Source organism: Rattus norvegicus, chromosome 3, assembly GCF_021556685.1.
Source record: "Rattus norvegicus strain SHRSP/BbbUtx chromosome 3, alternate assembly SHRSP_T2T, whole genome shotgun sequence".
Lineage (NCBI taxonomy): Eukaryota > Metazoa > Chordata > Mammalia > Rodentia > Muridae > Rattus > Rattus norvegicus.
This window is the reverse complement of record NC_141536.1, coordinates 4,198,182-4,216,274: the sequence shown is the minus strand read 5'-3', so window position 1 is coordinate 4,216,274 and position 18,093 is coordinate 4,198,182. Positions and strand designations below refer to the sequence as shown.

The following is an 18,093-nucleotide window of genomic DNA, read 5'->3' as shown; positions in this document are numbered from 1 at the left end:
CTCACACTGTTGCCATTTTTTGCAAATGGCCTTGTTCTTTTCGTAGTGTGGATGAGAGAAGGTCCAAAGAGGTTTCTTTGGAGTTGTTTCCACAATATTTCTGGCTTTAATGTGGGGAAATACTGTTCTATGGTGAGGAGACACATGAGACACCCACAGTCGCTCCAACAGATCAGGGAGTGCAACATGAACGTAGGGAAGTTGTTGAGCTGCTCTTCATGTATAACATTGGATGTTTTGATGTAGATGACCGCGCATTACCTACAGAGTAGTCTCAGTTTTGTGGTAGGAAATGGATGAACATGGCTGTGAGAGATTTTGCAACTGCAGGAATACTATATTCCCTGGTCGTTAGCTCAGATAGTACATTTTGGAGTAATTTTTCTGTTTGCTCTTATTTAGCAATTATAAGTTTTTTGCAGCAATATTTTCCTCTTTTTATTACTTTTTTTAGTAATTATAAGCTTTTTACAGCAATATTTTCCCCCTTTTTATTACTTTTTTCTGTTCTTATTACTTTTTTTTTTTTTGGCAGGGTTTTGTTTTACAGCCCCAGCTTGCCTGGATGTCACGAGCTTTCTGACTTAGCTCTCTAGGTTCAAGGGTGGCGCCACCTGGTATAGCTTTATTTATTGACTTTAAAAACACCGTACCTCTCTTGCTATTTTTTTGAGACAATAAAAACACATTTTAAAAATATTTAAAAGCCCTTGCTGTTTCTTGCTGGAAGCCTGGGACACTCACAGTGTCCCCAGCAGTTGTCGACATAATCACTCCACCATCCCATGATTCTCTGTGTCCTTGACAACCAGATGTGTCAGGCACTTGATGTGAGCCACAAGCTAGGTGGCCATCAGAGAGGGGCAGACTCCTGCCTCATGTCCCTGCCTCTCCCAACAAGTAGCTCCACAGGACTCGAGGCTGACGTGTGTGTGTGTGTGTGTGTGTGTGTGTGTGTGTGTGTGTGTGTGTGTGTGCATTGTCGTCTTTGTTTCTGAGCTGCCGAAAGTCTGACACTTCTGTTAACAGCAGAGATTATTCATCATTTTTCAACCCATTGTCTTTCCCTATAAGAATAATAAATAATAATTAATAGTAATATTAATAAAGGAAAGATGCTTATTTACCTCCAAGTTCTGGGAGCCGGGTGACCAAGATGGGTGGCTATATCTGGTGAAGGACTCACGTTGCACCCTAACATGGCAGAAAGACAAAAGGGCAAATGGGCACAGATCCAAAAGACAACACAGCCTGCTCTTGTGGCACCGAACGGAAGCATCACGCTTTTTACCGCAAGTTTCCGTGGGGACAAGATTTATTCAAACCACTGAGCACAACTTCCTCACTGAAGTAATTCCTTATTCTATGGGGTCCATCCAAGTAAAGGTGGTTGCTATAGCGACAAGGTCCCTGTAACCTCAATCGGGCAAGCATCATAGCTTTGTAATCTTTGCATTCAATCAGAACAGGGCATTTGTCCTGGTCACAGTTTCATGTCTTTGAATATATGTGTTTTTAGAAAGTCGGTATATATCGTGATCTCATGTTCATGCCCTTGTCCCAGTTTCTCCTCATCGTTTAATAATAATTTATATCACCGAGCCCTTTTCCATATATCACCAAACATTTTACTTTGCTATTTGTCAGTGGATGGACTGCCAGACCGAAGGCCGTCATGAAAGAACTGTGCTGCTGTGAACATCTGTATATGGGTGTATAGAAGATTTCACACAGGCATAGTTTTTAACTGTCTTGAGTACATGTGGGCATTGGCATCTGCTCAGCATCTGCTAGGGCCTCTGTGCTGGGTCCAGACATGACTCCGTTTCACTTGTGGGTGCCCCTTTAATACCCGAACAATATATTATATATTGCCTCTATACTAATCTCCCTGCACTTGCCCAAAATTCTCCTCCTGAGACTTAACCAGAGAACAAAGTCTCTGCTGGGACTTTCTGAGACTTCCTTTGTCTCTGCAATGAATCTGAGTCTTCACCTTAGCCTCAGGCAGACTCTTCAGACAGGGGCAAAAAGCAGCCACGTTCTTCACCAAAACACCACAAAAACAATCTCCAGGCCACACACTGAAATTATTCTCCCCTGAAGCCTCCTGGGCCAGGTCTATGCAGTTAAATTCACTCACAGCCACAAAGTCTTCCTGCCAGGAGAGCTCATTGGACCCCACTCAAACCATTTCGTGGCTTTCCAAATCCAAAGTCCCAAAATTCATGTTCTTCCAAACAAAAGTATGGTCAGGCTTATCAGTAATACCCAGGGCTTGGTATCAACTTCTGACTTACTTAAGGTTTTACTGCTGCGGACAGACAGTGTGACCGAGGCAGCTCTCACAGGGACAACATGTGACTGGGGCTGGCTTACAGGGTCAGAAGTTACCTGAGTGCCCCTGAGGGCTTCAACTGATGATAAAGAGTTGCCATAGCCAATGGCTGAGTAGAAAGACAGAAAGACAGGTCATGGGGTTGGGAGAGAGGAGAGGATGAAGAGAGTCACCATGATCCAGAGTTAGAAGGATCAGATTTAAGAGCTACAGGAGAGAAAGCAGCCTATGATGTAGGTAGAAGGGAATGGGATCCTATTGGGGGAGTGGGGTGTTTCCCAGACGGTAACAGGGCAGCAAAGATAAAACATAGATTTAAAGGTGTGAAACCTTGGATGCTGGGTGGAAGGGAGATGTATGGTAGCTGTCAGGAGAATTAGAAATGTGTCTTTCATTCTCAAAACCAGAGAACTCTTGGGCAGGTGCCATGACTGTACTAAGGAGCCAAAGTTGTTTAATTAATTCACTGCTACAGTCTGGTACATTGAGGTCCCAATTGAGTGTCGCATTATCCTGCAAAGCAGGATAAAAGTTTCCCACCGTTTCTAGTTCTCACCAGCTGCTATTTCTCTAGCAATAGCACATCTTGGATCAAAGTGACCCAAACCTCCTTGGAGACTGAGAAATCTGTCAGCAGTCCAACTCTTAGACGTGTTAGAGGTGCTGCTGTCTAATTAAGCTATAAACAAAGTTACTTTCTCATGAGAAAATGACCATGAAGTCCACGTCCTCAGGTTCGCAGCTTATTTGGGAGACAGAGCACCAGGATCCTCTGCTTGAGGAAGTTGCCTCCTCTGTATCTCAGTGTGCTGAGAGTGACCGAACCACCCTAGGGTGCCCTGCAGCTGGCAAGCTAGGAGCAGTCGCCTGATGACATTTCTCTAAATTAAAGAAAAATAGTGTCAACCCTAATCCCTAGAGAATGGCTAAGCAGACAGAGTGACCCATGGTCCTGAATAGCCAGAGAAATGCTGCCCTCTGTGGATTGGCTGCCTACCTTTGGGCTATCACAGGCAAGGGAAAACTCTTAATATTTGCACCAGATCCAGTCTTTTCCAATAGTTTGGCCTGTGCCCTAATTAACTTAAAAACACTTAATAATTTTAGTATTAATAATTTATTCCACATTTCAGCTACATAATTCAGTCTGCCTAAAATGGGAAAAATGAAAGGAAGTAAATTCTTAGTAATCTCAGATGTAAGAGTCAGGGACTTTAGAGAATTAGCCAGCCTTTGTTGTATAATTAAACCTTCAAGAAGTTCCTCTTAAACCTTGAGTGTAACCAAGCAAGACTGAGCCAGAAAGCAACATTCTGGTTCACTTTTATACTAGACTCAAGGACAATCATATACAATACACACATCAATCACAGACATTTTCTTCTGTCCTCTCCTGCTTACATGGAAAGCAATGGAGCCAGAAACTCAGATGATAAACTTCAGTCCAAACACAAGAAGCCAATTAAAATAACAACAATAGAGAAACCTGGTTTGATGGCACACATTTTTGCTGGGGGGACAGAGACTCCATATCTTTCCTACCCAGCTAGCCAGGCTGGTTATTAAGACAGATCAATATTCCTAGTCAAATGAAAACTCCCATTTTATAAAAATTGGTGGATGGCACCTGAAGAGTAAACCCCAAGGTTGTCCTCTGCCCTGCACACATGCAAGCTCACATATGCAGAGCCACAGGACCAAACTAGCCTGTAAAAGGTTTTTCATGAGCCAGGAAGATAGCCCAATGGGTAAAGGTTCTTGTGTGGCCAAGCCTGACATAATCAGTTCACTACCTGGGACCTACCCAGAAACCTGACTCCTACCAGATGGCCCTGACCTCCATGCTTTGAGGTTTGGTCTGTTGCTCTGTATTGTAATGCTAACTGCAGGCCTCCACGGCCTGATTGTCCCAGAGACAAGAGAGTCCACATGTAGACCCAAGTGATACTATGGAAACTTGTGTCCCCAAATTATTTCTGATAAGTGAATAAGGATTCCAACAGTCAACAGCTGGGCACAGGCAGGGTTTAGCATCCCAGGACTTCAGGCATCCAAGAAGAACCATGAGTAATAAAGAAAGTGAAGGGAGGAGGAAGCCACCATGGGTCATGTGGGTTGGCTAATTGGAATTAAGAGCAGCCCAGATGAAACACAGCAAATTATATAGTGGGATTATTATCAGGGAAACAGACATAACAGCCAGAGGGTCCATGGCTGCCCACCTCCTGTGCTGGTTAAGGCTTAATGTAAATATGAAGCTTGTGGGTGTCTTTTATCTGGGAACGAAGTGGTCAGAGGCAGGGGAGGAAACCTGGGTTGGGATTAAATAATTTCTACCACATCTACACTCACAATTCCTCCCCCTCTACACACACACACACACACACACACACACACACACACACACACACACACACACACACACACATGTAATTTTAAAAAGGGGGATAAGGAACTTGTCATCAACCATGGAGATCCAAGTTCTATTACTAAAACCCATGTGGTAGGAGGATGACCTCCTCACTCATTGTCCTCCGTCCTCCATATGCACACTAACACATATATGCATATGCACACAGAATATGATAATGTATCAATTAATGGATTAATAAATTAATTAAAGGTTTTTCAAATCATCTGTTCTTGGCTGCCGCTCACTTCTGACTTTGGTTTACACAGCTCACTTCCCCACATCTGCCTCTCCTTCTCGCATGCCTTTCATGCTTGCATGTGTGTTTCTCCTCTCTTAGTGTCCATGTTTAAATCTATATTCACTTGTTTATAAACTACAGATCTGGTGGCTAGACACATGGTTTCCTGGTTAAAAGAACTTGCTGTGTGATCATAAGGCTTGGAGTCCAAATCCCATCATCCTGCAAACACCAGCCACTACATCTGCCAGGAATCAGACAACATCCTCTTGGGCAGAAATAATGAAATACTGCCAGTAATTTGGAGGAACACACACTTACAAATATATGGCAAAAATGCAAAATTTGTCCTTTTAAAATGTAGCTCACAAAAGTGTTAGGACCTGCGTTATGAATCAAAGGGAAGTAAAAATTCTGGTTCCTTTTATACCATGTGAGCCAACCAAGTATTGTTATCTCTGTAAACCTGTTCCTTTGTCTGTACGCCAAATTTAAATAGTGCTTTGGGATATTAAATGGGAAACCACTTAGCAAAGAGTTCTGGAGCATAGTGCATACTATGGAATTCACCAATTATTATTAAGTTTTGGAACGAATGTTAAAAAACAAGTAGGGTTTCATGTTCATTTTTAAGTGTCAGGCACAAGGCTTACAATCCTATGATATAAGGTTGAGACTAAAAGGAATTACAAAACATTATTTGCCAAGGACAAATGCTAAGTAAAAATATGCTCCAACTTGAGAACCAAAATACAACATGTGGGAAAGCTCCTTGTACAAAATGGTAGAAAACATCACACTAAAGATAATAAGACACCTCTCCTTCCTGAACACTACAAGAAACAGAATTCCCTGAGATCTTCTACGGTTTTCCTGTCTGCATAAAGGAAGCCCCAGTAAGTTCTCTCGTCACCACAATCGTATTTCCAGTAGAACATCAAAGCAAAACCTAGGAAAGGCATCTGTAGCTTTCCCATTCTCAGCAATTCATTTTTATTTCATTCTAGACTTACCGATAAACTACTTAGAAAGGCAATCAAATTTTGGTAGGCAGCAAAATTTCACTCAAAAAATAAATAAAAATGAATTCTATTTTATCTTTTGACAACAATGAAAAGTGTCAGAGAACAAGAAACGGTAACACACCTTTAATCCCAGCACTCTGGAGACAGAGGTAGGTAGGCAGATCACTTGACTTTGAAACCAGGCTGATCTATAGGCTACTCAGGAAAAGTTTGTGCATCACTGAAAAAAATCCAGCCTCCAACAAAAGGAGAGAGAGAGAGAGAGAGAGAGAGAGAGAGAGAGAGAGAGAGAGAGAGAGAGAGAGAGAGAGAGAGAGAGAGAGAGAGAGAGAGAGAGAGAGAGAGAGAGAGAGAGAAGAACCGATTTTATTAAAAAGTTTGGATTATCTGTTTATGTTTCTTTGCTTGGGGACTGGAGTGCAGAGGGTTTTCTAGCAAAATAAAGCAAGCAGAATTTACTTATGAAGCCTGCAGGCTCATTTCCCACAGCAGTACTATCCACCCCACTGCTAAACTCTGCAGAGCATCGATGGAGTGGGTATGAAACTCCTCTAGTTTTCTTTCAAGCTGTAAACTGCAGGCCAGTAGCATCCTCAACGCTGCCTCCCAAAGTGGCATCTCCATCTTATATCATCTCATCCCATGTGGTTAGGGGAATGAGAAGGATATGCAGGCTCTGATGCTGTTTCCATTGTGTTTACTTTCCAAATGCTTTTATATTCTTTCTGTTTTCATGTTCCCCTTATAACAAAAGCCTCTGTGGCACTATTTCTATGTAATTGTCTCTAGCTTATCACTACATGAGTACATGGTGTCCAGACTCTGCTGACTTTAATAGATACCAGAGAACATTCGAGATCCACACCCCAGACCCCTCTGCCTTTATCTTGCTAGTTTCCACCTCAACTCTGTAGTGCATCGTGAGAGGATTCTCAGAGAGGTGTGTGGACAGTCTAGTTTCTGATGAACAAGCTCTGTCTACATCACTTCCTCAATGACAACCCCTCAAACCGTAGGATATGCATCCTAGTAATGTGAGACAGCCAGTATGAAGCCCCTGACTTTTGCTTAGGGCAAACATTTAAGAAGGGCATACCCTGATCTCAGGTGCAGGGAAGTTTGTCTGCCTGACAGGTGGCTTACGGAGGTGAGTAATCCCTACTTAAAGGTGGACTTGTCACAAGAAAGAGACCAGAGCTGAGTCTTACATTCTTAGAACTTCATATCTTATCAATTACACTTCTGGGCTGCGTGCTTTCAGTCGCCACATATTCAAGTCACCAGTTTTGTCTGTTTATTTGTTTGTTTGTTTCCAGTATTGGACAGAGAGAGGTAGCAGTTCTACTGTGTTCTGTGTTTCAGACATATGACTGGATGGTTGCCTTTCTGTCTCTACTTCTGCAGTTAGACCATCAGGCTGGCTTAGTAAATTGGAATCCTCATTTTGTAGTTCAAAAGTGATTTTTTTCCCACTTCTAATTGTAGCATCAGCATATCAGTACAAGTTTAGTTTATACATAGTCTAGGATTTCTTAACAGAAAACATATTGATACCCTCAGCTTTAGAACTGAGACATAAAGCTTGGCTAATTTTCAGTTCCTGTTCTTGAGGCCATTGTATTTGGGGAACATCATGTGATTAGTAATTGCACGTCAACTTGGTCAGGCATAGGATGCCCAGGAGATGACTAAATAGTATGTCTTACTATATCTGGAAGAGTGTTCTAAAGAGCTTAGCATCCACACTGGTGGACTAAAGGACATAACTGCTCCTGTGTGTGTGTGTGTGTGTGTGTGTGTGTGTGTGTGTATGTGTGTATGTATGTGTGACATCTGGCCAGTTGCTGGCTGAATAGAAAGAGGAATATAGGTGAAGGTTGATTCCTAGCTTGATTTGGGGGATTGATCTGTCAGTGACATTTTTAATTCTCAGGCTGTCAGGCTGACTAGATCTCAACTGTGAGCTCTACTGTTTTGAGATTTCTTTCAAACATAACACTGGCTTTACAATTAGACACACATAGAGAGCCACATGTAAGTCAAGGGCTGGAATGCAGACTGAGAAAACTGTTCCTAGGCAGTTTTGTAGCTTGAGTGTGAAATACACTATTGAAAAAAACATTGTGCATCATATGACTGTGTATACAGAACACACATACAGAGAGAGACATATACAATCGGTTCTATTTCTTTCATTTCTTTGAAGAACTCTGACTAATACTTAGTACTTGAAATCTGAAATTCATTGTTTTCTTTATGGATCTGTAAGTCAGAGGCTTTGGAAGGCAAGTTACTTGCTGTAGGTCATTCTTCAAAGGAAGGCAAAGATAAACATGAAGGAAAGGAGAACGTCATGGAGGATGTTAACACTGGGCTTGCATAGTTCCATTGGCAGGACTCGTGTCTTTCAAAACACTCAGTCTTTACTTCCTGATTTCTACACATGTCTAAATGTTTTCAAAGGGAGTTCTAAGAACTCCATCTTTGCCTGGTAGTAAACTAGACAAGGCTCACACCATTCACTGTAGCAAACAGAAGTCACTGAAACCTGGAGATTGGATTTAAAGGATGTGCACTGTCATCCACACAGTCCACAGAGTCCTGTGAAGTTTCTATGTTGCTGACTATTGGATGTTTGCTATCCTCCAGCACCATCAGTCACTATCCTTGGTTCTTGTTTTGAGCCTCATTGAGGACCTCTTAGAACGGCAGTCTGAGTATATCTCCGGTCATAGAGGATAGCAAGAAAGATGAGAACCATGAAGGTAACCTAAAACTCACGAAGGACTGAAGCCTTTGAGGATACACTGGATGTGCACATGTCTTACCGTCTCCAGCCTTAGTAGCACCAGTATCGTGCAGAGGAGCTCAATGATCTGAAAATGTACATGACTTGAGACTTGAAGAACCATTGGTGGAGACCGAGGAGTTCCAAGTGCAGATGATGTCCTATGCAGCAGGATGAGCCAGCAGGTCAGGGGGAGTGTGGGATGCCACCAGCATGCCCAGAGACTTGCATTTTGTTTTTAGAGTGGGGACACAATGGTGATGCTTCTCTGCTGCCTTTCAGATGACAGGCAACATGACACTTGCTCAATCGCAAGCGAGTGCTTGTCACAAGGATTCTGGACGGTATTTTCTTCTCCTCTGGAAGATACAAGGAAACTCTACCATTCAGCCCCTCCAAGGCTTCAGGCATCTGCATGGAAGGCACAGCCAGAGGAGAGACAGTGTCAGTGCATCCACTGCTCCACCACAGTCTGCTTTCTCATTAGGAAAACAAAAGGCCTCCCAGGAATTCTGAGACCTGCAAAGAAGGAGGTAGAAACAGCTTTCGAATGACTCAAATGAATTTTTAAAAAAATCTATTGAGTGAGTTCTCATTTGAAGTTCATAGAACACTCACACTTCCTAGTTTGAAAATTGGTATTTGAGGAGCAAATTAAACATCCAAACTTCGTAAAATCTTCCTAAAAATGTATCTTAAGGAAACCAAATAGGTCCAAATGATGACTGTTCTACTGTATAGAAGACTGGGATATTAAGAATATGGAAAGCAATACAGAATCAGAAAAGCCCACATTCTGTAATTCCTATTAAATTTAGCAATTTAGTTACTATGTTGAATTCTAATTAAAATGTTTAGCTGTTGGGACCTAAGAAAGTCACGTAGGACCAAAAGTAACCCTGCAGAGATTGCTTTCTTGTGGCTGATGGGGAAAGAGGGGCTAAGGGTTCAGTGAAAGCTCAGACTGGACCAACAAGCTCAACAGGTAAAGAAACTTGCTACCAAGTTTGGTGACTTGAGTGTGATCTCTGGAAGCAGGTCCAAAGGACAGAACTCCTCCCAAAAGTTATCCACTGATGCCACACAATGCACAGTGGAATTCATGTGCACAAGTGCACATACACACACACACACACACACACACACACACACACACACACACAGAGGGGGGCGTAAATAAACATAATATATTTTGCAAAGGCTCAAATGTCACAGTGCCTAAGAATGAATCTTAGCATCCAGTCAGTGTTGCAGAACAGAAGGCAGAAGCAGGCCAAGTCTTCAGCAAGCTAGCAAGTTTCTAAGAATGTGGATCCTGAGGCAAAACAAGGTTTGGAATCAGGGTGTGTCCAAACAGATGGACCATAAAAGGATTTTTTGAGAACTTCATGCAGACATTTGCACTTGCACCAGAATGTTGGCATTCATTCTACACTCCACTGAGCCAAGCTCCCTGGGCAAGCCATCCCCAAATAGGACTAGGAAGTGCCATTTCCACATCTAGCTACTAGGATAAAGAGTCCCACCTCTAAATCCCCTGCCTGTGAGTTCAGAGCATTCCAGGGGTATCTGAAAAGATCTTCCCAGTACAGGCCCAATACCTCTGAGACCGTCTCATGCTCTTCCTACCCCAGCTTTAGTCTCCTTGATGGTGACCTGGGCCCTTGAAAACAAAAGAAGTAAAAAGTTCTTAAGAAGCCGTGGCTTTTTGTTTAGCTTCTGGTTCTTAGTGGCTTTGAGAAAAGCTGAATTATAGGGTTAATTAATTAATTTGGGATCATAGAATTCACATCCAACAAACTGGGGAGACTGGGCTCAGAGCTGGAGAGGGGAGACTCAGATGGAGCTTGAGAACTGTCCAAAACTACATCCCATTTCCCTTTGCAACTGCAAGAGCGGGAGAGACCCATTTCTGAGTTGTGCTGATTTGTGCTATAGTAGACTTGGTAATGAGAAAGCACAGTGCCTCCCTTTGTAGCCTCAAACTCCAGGCTCTCCTGTCTCAGTTCCCCAAGCATCAGGAGGGCAGGTGTGCACTGCCACAGCGCTAGCAGGAACAGGAAGATTTCTGTGTTCTGTTATCTTCTTCATGGCCTGAGGCTGAGCCTGGAGTCTCCATGTCAGTAGCATCTTTCAAGGCTGTTCCTCTGCAGCTCTGAAACCTTTTTTTTTTAAATATAAACCAAGTTTATTTTGCCTTTTAAGTAGTGTTCATATAGCACTACAGCTAGGTAAACAATGTGAATTAGTATACGTCATCTCAAAAGCCAGAGTTTTGTTATCATTGTTGTCATTTTTTAATGAGTTGCGAAAATGATGCAGCCTATTCTAACAGGATAAATATTTTTAACCATTTCACTTTGAGTTAATGAAGGCTCACAAATGAACAACACTCCTCATTGAGGAAAACAGAAAGCTGTTCTCGACAAGGGGCAACTCACTCACACAAGGAAAAAGAGCTGTGTAAAAATAACTAACTGATCCCATATTAAACGTTGACCACTGGGGAGATGCCTGGGGAGGTTCACTGTCAGATTATTCAAGCACTTGGGCACCCTCTAGAGGCACAACTTGAAAACCTTCAAAACTTCGTTTGGAGAGGTTCACTGTCAGAATATTCAAGCACTTGGGCACCCTCTAGAGGAACAACTTGAAAACCTTCAAAACTTCATTTGGAAATAAGAAAAATCTGATTTTACCTAAGCTATGAAATTTTAAGCTCAGAGGTACCACTTGGACATTTTTATTTGGAAACCTCTTCAGAAGGTGTCTTGCTCTAAAGCACCCATAAAATGGGCGCAGCCACTGTCTTTGCTACTGTTCCAGTCCTTTCTGTACAGCAACACACGGACAATCATCTCCAGTTTCTGAACTGCAGTAAACTGTAAGCACTGCTACAGTGTGGGACAGCTAGCTTTCCTCCTGTTCTTAGGGATAGCATTCTTAACATTTGAATGCCTGTAACATCGCTCATCTTTGGCCCTTCTTCCTCCCTCCTTCCTGTCCTTCTATTTGTCTGTGCTGGACAAAGTTCTGCCATTAGACTGTCACCCCATATCTGAGTTTCTTTTCATAGGATTAAATCACCAAATCATATAAAGTGACATCCCCTGAGATGACAGCTTGTTTCCATGTCACTTCCTTATGGCTGTTCTTTTGAGAAAGGCTCTCAATGTACAGCCCAGACTTAACGCAACCTAGAGATCCTCCTGCCTCTGACTCCCAGTCCACATCGCTTTCATCTGAAATGAGATTAAAAGCTCAAGTTTCAACTTTTGTCCCCAGTACTGGGAGCTTTCTCTCTTGAAGATGCTCTGATAATTTAGTGGGCCAGCGTTGATTTGAATCAGTTTGACTTTGGGTCGATAAAAATTTTCACTGAGTTCATGGACTTCATTTCTTCTCTTTGAGAGTCTCTGAGAACCTGGTTCTTATTTTATTCTTCAGGGCCCAAGAGTCCAGAGATTAGAAATATACCAAAGGTGAAGATTCTAGCAAGAAACCTTGTCCCATAAACTCAGGCCTTAAAGAGAAGGCTAAGGATGACTTAGAAGTAAAGGCAATGTATTTTTACACTCTGTTCATAGGGAGAATAAAAATCAGTAAGATAGACGGAAAGAGGACACTAAAGAAAACAGAGACCTGCCCATGAGACCTTACAGGTATCTGTTGGTTGGGGTTCTCTGTGACCTTGTAGCCCCAACATTATCTCACCTGGATGTTCTACTAACATCATGCCTGGTTGAGTTTACAGTTGTTTAAGATCAGACATATTACCAGTGTCGTAGTCAATGTTCTATTGTTATGAAGAGACACCATGACCATGACAACTCTTACAGAGGAAAATTTTTAATTGGGACTGGCTTAACATTTTCAGGGGTGTAGTCTATTATTGTCATGGGGGTGGGTGGGAACACAGGAAGCCATGGTACTAGAGAGATAGCTAAGACTTCTACATTCCAATCAGCAGGCAGAAGGAAGGGAGCAAAGACATTAGGCCTAGCTTGACCATTGTTAGATTCTCTTTTTGATCACCAAGAAACAAATAGATTTAGGTCTGTGGAGATTTCCAGGCAAATGTGGTAGTTAGGCCCTGTAATTCTAACAACCTGGAGACAGAGAATAAGTCATGGTGAAGACAAACTTCAGCCCAGAGTGAGATCCTGTGTCAAAAACAAAACAAAACAAAACAAAACAAAAACCAAAAAAACCAACAACCTACAAAGAAAAACAAAAAACCAAGAGCCTAAAGAAATGTACCACATCTTGATTACATAACCTTCTGGATACCCTGAGAGATTAGCTGGGGTCAGGCTAGTTGGACAATAAATCTTAACAGTGAACAGCACTGATCAATCAATAGGCCTTGACTGTATATAAAGAGAAAGGGAGTGGAGCATAAGTATTCATTGCTCTCTGCATTCTCAGAGAGGATAATATATAGACAGCTGCTCAACCTGCCATGGTGGACTGTGGCCTCCAATTGTTGGCCAACATACACCCATTCATTAAGTTGATTCTCGGGCATGTGATTTAGTAATGGGGAAGGAACTCATGTGGTAGGACATCTACAAATCTGTGTGACCAGGCAGGCATGTTAAAAATAGGGAAAGGGTCCAGAGGAAGCTTCATAAACAAGAGAATCTCCAAATTGCAGTCTTTAAGTATACTGTATGTACAACACCAACATTAACATGTAAAACATATCCAGACTTGAAGGAGAGACATTCTAGTCATGGTGGCACATGTTTGTAATCCTGGCACTGGGAAGATGAAGCAGGAGGATCTCTGTGAGTTTGGGTCAGCCAGGACTACATAGTCAGTTCAAAGCCACCTCATAGTTTGTCTAAAAAGAATTTTTTTTTTCAGTGAGATAACAAGTCCAGAATAGAGAAACAGAAAAGTCCAACAATAGAAGTGTTACTGAGGACGCAGACTGATAGGGGGCACTCAAAATCCTGGGATGTGGTGTAAGTTGGAAAACATTTTTATGCCAATAAAACTAGGTGTGCACACACCCTGTGATCGTGAAGGCACTTGCCTGTGTACACTGCATTAGAGGATCTGCCTTCTCAGATCCAAATCCTCCATTTCAAGATGCAAGAAGCAGAGCCACACTGACTGCTGGGTGAGTCTACAGGGTGAGTCCGATCCCTGCAGTGGATCCCCCTCAGTCCTGCAATTCTTGAGGGAACCAGCTACTAATGGTCCAGATTTGGCTCCTCAACACTTGGGCAAATTGCTAGTGAGAGCAGGGTATGTAGTCTCTGGGGCCTGAAAAACATTTGTCTGTCATTCTTGGAATTAATCTGCTGTGCATGACTAAAGGAATCTGCACCCAGGAACTACTAGCAGGCAGCTTGGTAACATTAAATATGTACCCTTTCCCTGGAGATGCCCCGGAGTGACCTCAGATTGGTCCCATTTCTAGCTGATAGAATTGGAGGTAGCACTTAGATTGGCTATGAGCTCCCTGCTTCTGATCTTTTGGATTATCAGGGTTTAATGTCTTTCCTACAAAAAAAGACAACATAAGAAAAGTACAATTTATTGAGGTTGGAAGCCCACTGTGGCTGGCATCATTACCATGACATCATTCTGTGAATAGCATATGAAACTGGGCTCTAGCATTCATGTGGTAATTTGTGCCAAAACAAGTTTGCTGCGTGATCAAGACAAGAGAGATGAAGTAATAGAAAATATTTGGTAACTTAAGAACATATGACTTTAAAGTTTTAAGCTTGGAAATTTGTTATAATCATACAAATATTATTTTAAAATGATTATGTGTTCAAACATGTATGGCTTAATTAAACGATTAATGAAACATATAAATCTAAAGAAAATGAGAAAACTATCATTATAAGAACTGTGTCTGTTTTGTCTTTAGTGGGTTAGAGACTCTGGTGATGACCTATATTCTGTATCCCCATTTAGCAGGGTGTGGTGACACTGGGTGCTGAGGACCACAATGTATGGGTTTTCACCATTGGTTCCAAGCTCTGTGTCAGGATCCTCTCTGTCCACATAAGATTTCCAGTCTGGAACTTTTGGTCAAGCTCAGACATGAGCAAGGGCTCAGCCTTGTGAATATTCCTCTGGGTCTGTTGCAGGGTCTTTAAGAATGTGACAGGGGAATGGCTAGTAACTTTTGCCTAGTGAACATCTCAATATGGGGGGCATCTGACCCTTAGGGCAAAAAGTAGGAGGTTAGTCCAATTTTCATAGCTTTCATTGACACATTTATTTTACCCTTCCTGATTTTTGCAGCCTCTATGCACAATGTAATTTTAGATGAACATTTAGGGCCTTTGCCAGATTTAAGGGAAAGTTTGATCATGAAGGTGAGGGCATTGTCAAATCTCAGAGGTAGAGGCAACCCATATACAGAATTTTTTGTCTTCTGATAACAGCAGAGAGTATGGGTCTCTTGTTCGACAAGAACTGCCATCCATTTGCCTCCTGTTTCTTTTTGTCACTTGGTTTCTTCCTGTGTTCTTTCTGTCAAGGTAAGGAGTCCCCTCTCTCTAAAGAGGGCCTATGGACACTGGCATTGGCAAATGCATGTCAACTGTTTGCAGTATGCATGTCTTTGCCCTTCTCCCAGCAAAATGAATGGGATAAATCCAGAAGGTCAGCCCTTTGTGTTGAAGTCCATTGGCTGAGGGACTGGGCCTGTAACATCCTGGGTAGGTGACCACTGCAACCTAGTATACCTGATTTCATGTTGAACAAAGCTGCTCCATATAAAACCTCAATGCCTGTAGGAAGTGCAGAGTGCAGCTGCAGTGGAGCCCAGAGTGGAAGCCAGAGGCTTCCAGCCAGCCCCAGAGCAGAGCAGGATGCAGCAGCCACAACTCCAGAGGTAGCAGCAATCAGGCTTGGGTTCCTGCTTAAGACGGGAGATGAAGCTGATCACATCCACCTTCTACCACAGCTATGGTTGTTTCTGTATAATCAGACCCTGCCTGCAGAATCTGAGCTTTGAGCTCCTGTTGATCAGAACTGGAGGAGCCAGAGCCTGGGCAGTTCCTGGAGTACATTTCCCCTTATGAGGGTTGTTATGGGGCCTCTCCACATCCACGGCTATGTCCCTCCTCTGTTCGGGGGAGTCTGATGACCTGAACTTGGCTGCTGTCTTGGAGTGGCTCCTTTGGGTTATCATCTGGTCGTGGGCTGGGTGGGCTGACAGCTATTTTATTAAGTCAGATATGGGTCTGGCCCAGAAGATGTGCCTCATAATGGGTTATTTCAATGTTATGCATCCACTTACTGCAGTTCCCCTCAGGAGGTCCATTACAATGATGGAGATGTAAGTTAATAACAGTTCCTGGCACAAAGTCAATGTATTTATTAGTACAGTTGTAGCAGCAACTGATCACAAAAAAGCAGGCCAAACAAGATCAAGTCTTTTGGATAGATAGGCCACTAGCCTCCTCCAGGGTCACAGTGCCTGAGACATCCCTCATAGCCATCCCAATCCACAAAACTCCTTCTGGGCCTGTGTCCACCACCCACAATACTACTCAGGAGCCCCTACTGCTACCATCACCATAGCAACAGTAGCACCGACTTGCACCCACAGTTGCTGCCAGAAGAGGGGTGCAGCATGGATGGGCCAGCATGACCTATGAGCCTATGGGAAGTTGTGTATCATCCCAGGGGCAGCAGTAGCTGTTGTCCCAGGCGGGCTCACTTCCCTTCTCTTTTAGATCTTTGACTCCAATCAATAGAAGTGACAGAAATATACAGAGAGATAAATACATAGAGAAAATTATCAGGGTCCCAACCATACATTCATGCACCTGAAGAGACCATATGGACCCCAGTCATAGATCCTGACCACCTGCAACTCATTGGCATCCTAAACAGAAGGTGCCTTAACCAAACTTAACTCTAGAGGTGACAAACCAGGCAACTTTCAATTTTGATCCATTTTTGGGCTGGAGGTGTCAGATTCTTTAAAAGCATTGGCCATCAAAGAGATTTCATGAGGAACATCTCAGGTTGTACAACTCTCAGAGTTCTTGACCATTACATTCTTTCCATCTCCAGGAAACTCCAAGACCACCAGTGTTTCAAGGTCTGGACCCGAGATGGAGGTGTGTTACTGGGAGTGGATTTTGAGGTTTCAAAGGCCCCCACCATTCCCAGTTAGCATTTGTTTTCTTCTACTTCTTCATCAACGTCGGAGCTCTCGGCTGTCCATGCCACATGTTCTTGCTCTAAAACTCTGAAATTGCAAGTCCCCAATTAAATATGTTGTTCTATATGTCGCCTGGGTCACCTGTTTAGTCCTTCTTAGTTCTAGCATTCTGTTAATAGAAATAACAACAAAAATCAAGCTTTCTGATTTTGTAGATTCTTTGCCAGGGCATGGTAAGATCTACCTACCTTCATTGTGATGATTTTCAAGACTATACTGATTTCTAAATCTTGCTTTTCTCAAAGACTGGAATGGTCCCCTTGTCAATAACAGATCGGGCCTGCTGATTCTTTTTACTAAGTCAGGTAATAGTCAAGGGCAGGAAAAGGAAGCTCCAAACACCCAACTGCAATTTGCTGTGAACTTAGCTCTGCTGCACATGGAGGCCATTCTGGGAAGAGAAAGCCATCCATTCCAGGCAGTCCAATGAGAGGAAGTGATTGGCTTCATCCAGAGAATAGGTTGAGTAGAGTTAAAATTTGCATTTCTGATAATTCCCAAGGAAGTGAAGTTACTGGTACTTGTCCAGGTTACAGTTTCAGAAGTGTTGGTCTAGCATGCCTGACTGGTAAGTGAGGAGGTTGTGCAGGTTTTGATATTTATGGAATTTCTACTTTCCAGAACTTCTAGGAATACATGGCAAGTAGGCTTCAGTCTAAATGAATAACTTGTCTTCACAGTTTGCATGGTGGGTAATGTTTGTTGATCATCAACTTGACAGCACCTGGAATCTCCCTGGAGACACACCTCTAGGCACCCAAGTGGATGATCATTTGATTATTAGCTCTACTATATAAGGCATTGCTAGATTTAGGTTAGCCTCTGGACATGCCTGTGCAGAACTATTTTGATTAGACTAATTGAAGTGGGAAGACCCACCCTCCATGGTTGACTGGGATAGTGGACTGGATATGGTCGATGAAGTGATTTGAATACCAGCATCTCCCTCTGATCTCTGCTTGCAGTCAGTACAAGAGCTCTCAACCTCCTGCTGTCTTGACTTTCCACTATGGTGCATCTTGCAACTATAAAACAAAGTAAACTTCTCTCCCTTAACTGTTGCTTTTGTACACATATTTAATCAG

General features: G+C 42.7%; 1 protein-coding gene across 1 annotated transcript in view; it reads left to right on the top strand.

The window, feature by feature from the left end:
- The window catches only part of LOC120101877 (uncharacterized), a 51,251-nt gene extending 34,144 nt beyond the window's left edge, over positions 1 to 17,107 (top strand). The window contains exon 6 of the mRNA XM_087655074.1: positions 16,858 to 17,107. Within this exon, the coding sequence (XP_087511200.1) occupies positions 16,858 to 17,039 (182 nt within the window). The 3' untranslated portion in view covers positions 17,040 to 17,107. The remainder of the gene's footprint in view (positions 1 to 16,857) is intronic.
- The last annotated feature ends 986 nt before the right edge of the window (positions 17,108 to 18,093 follow it).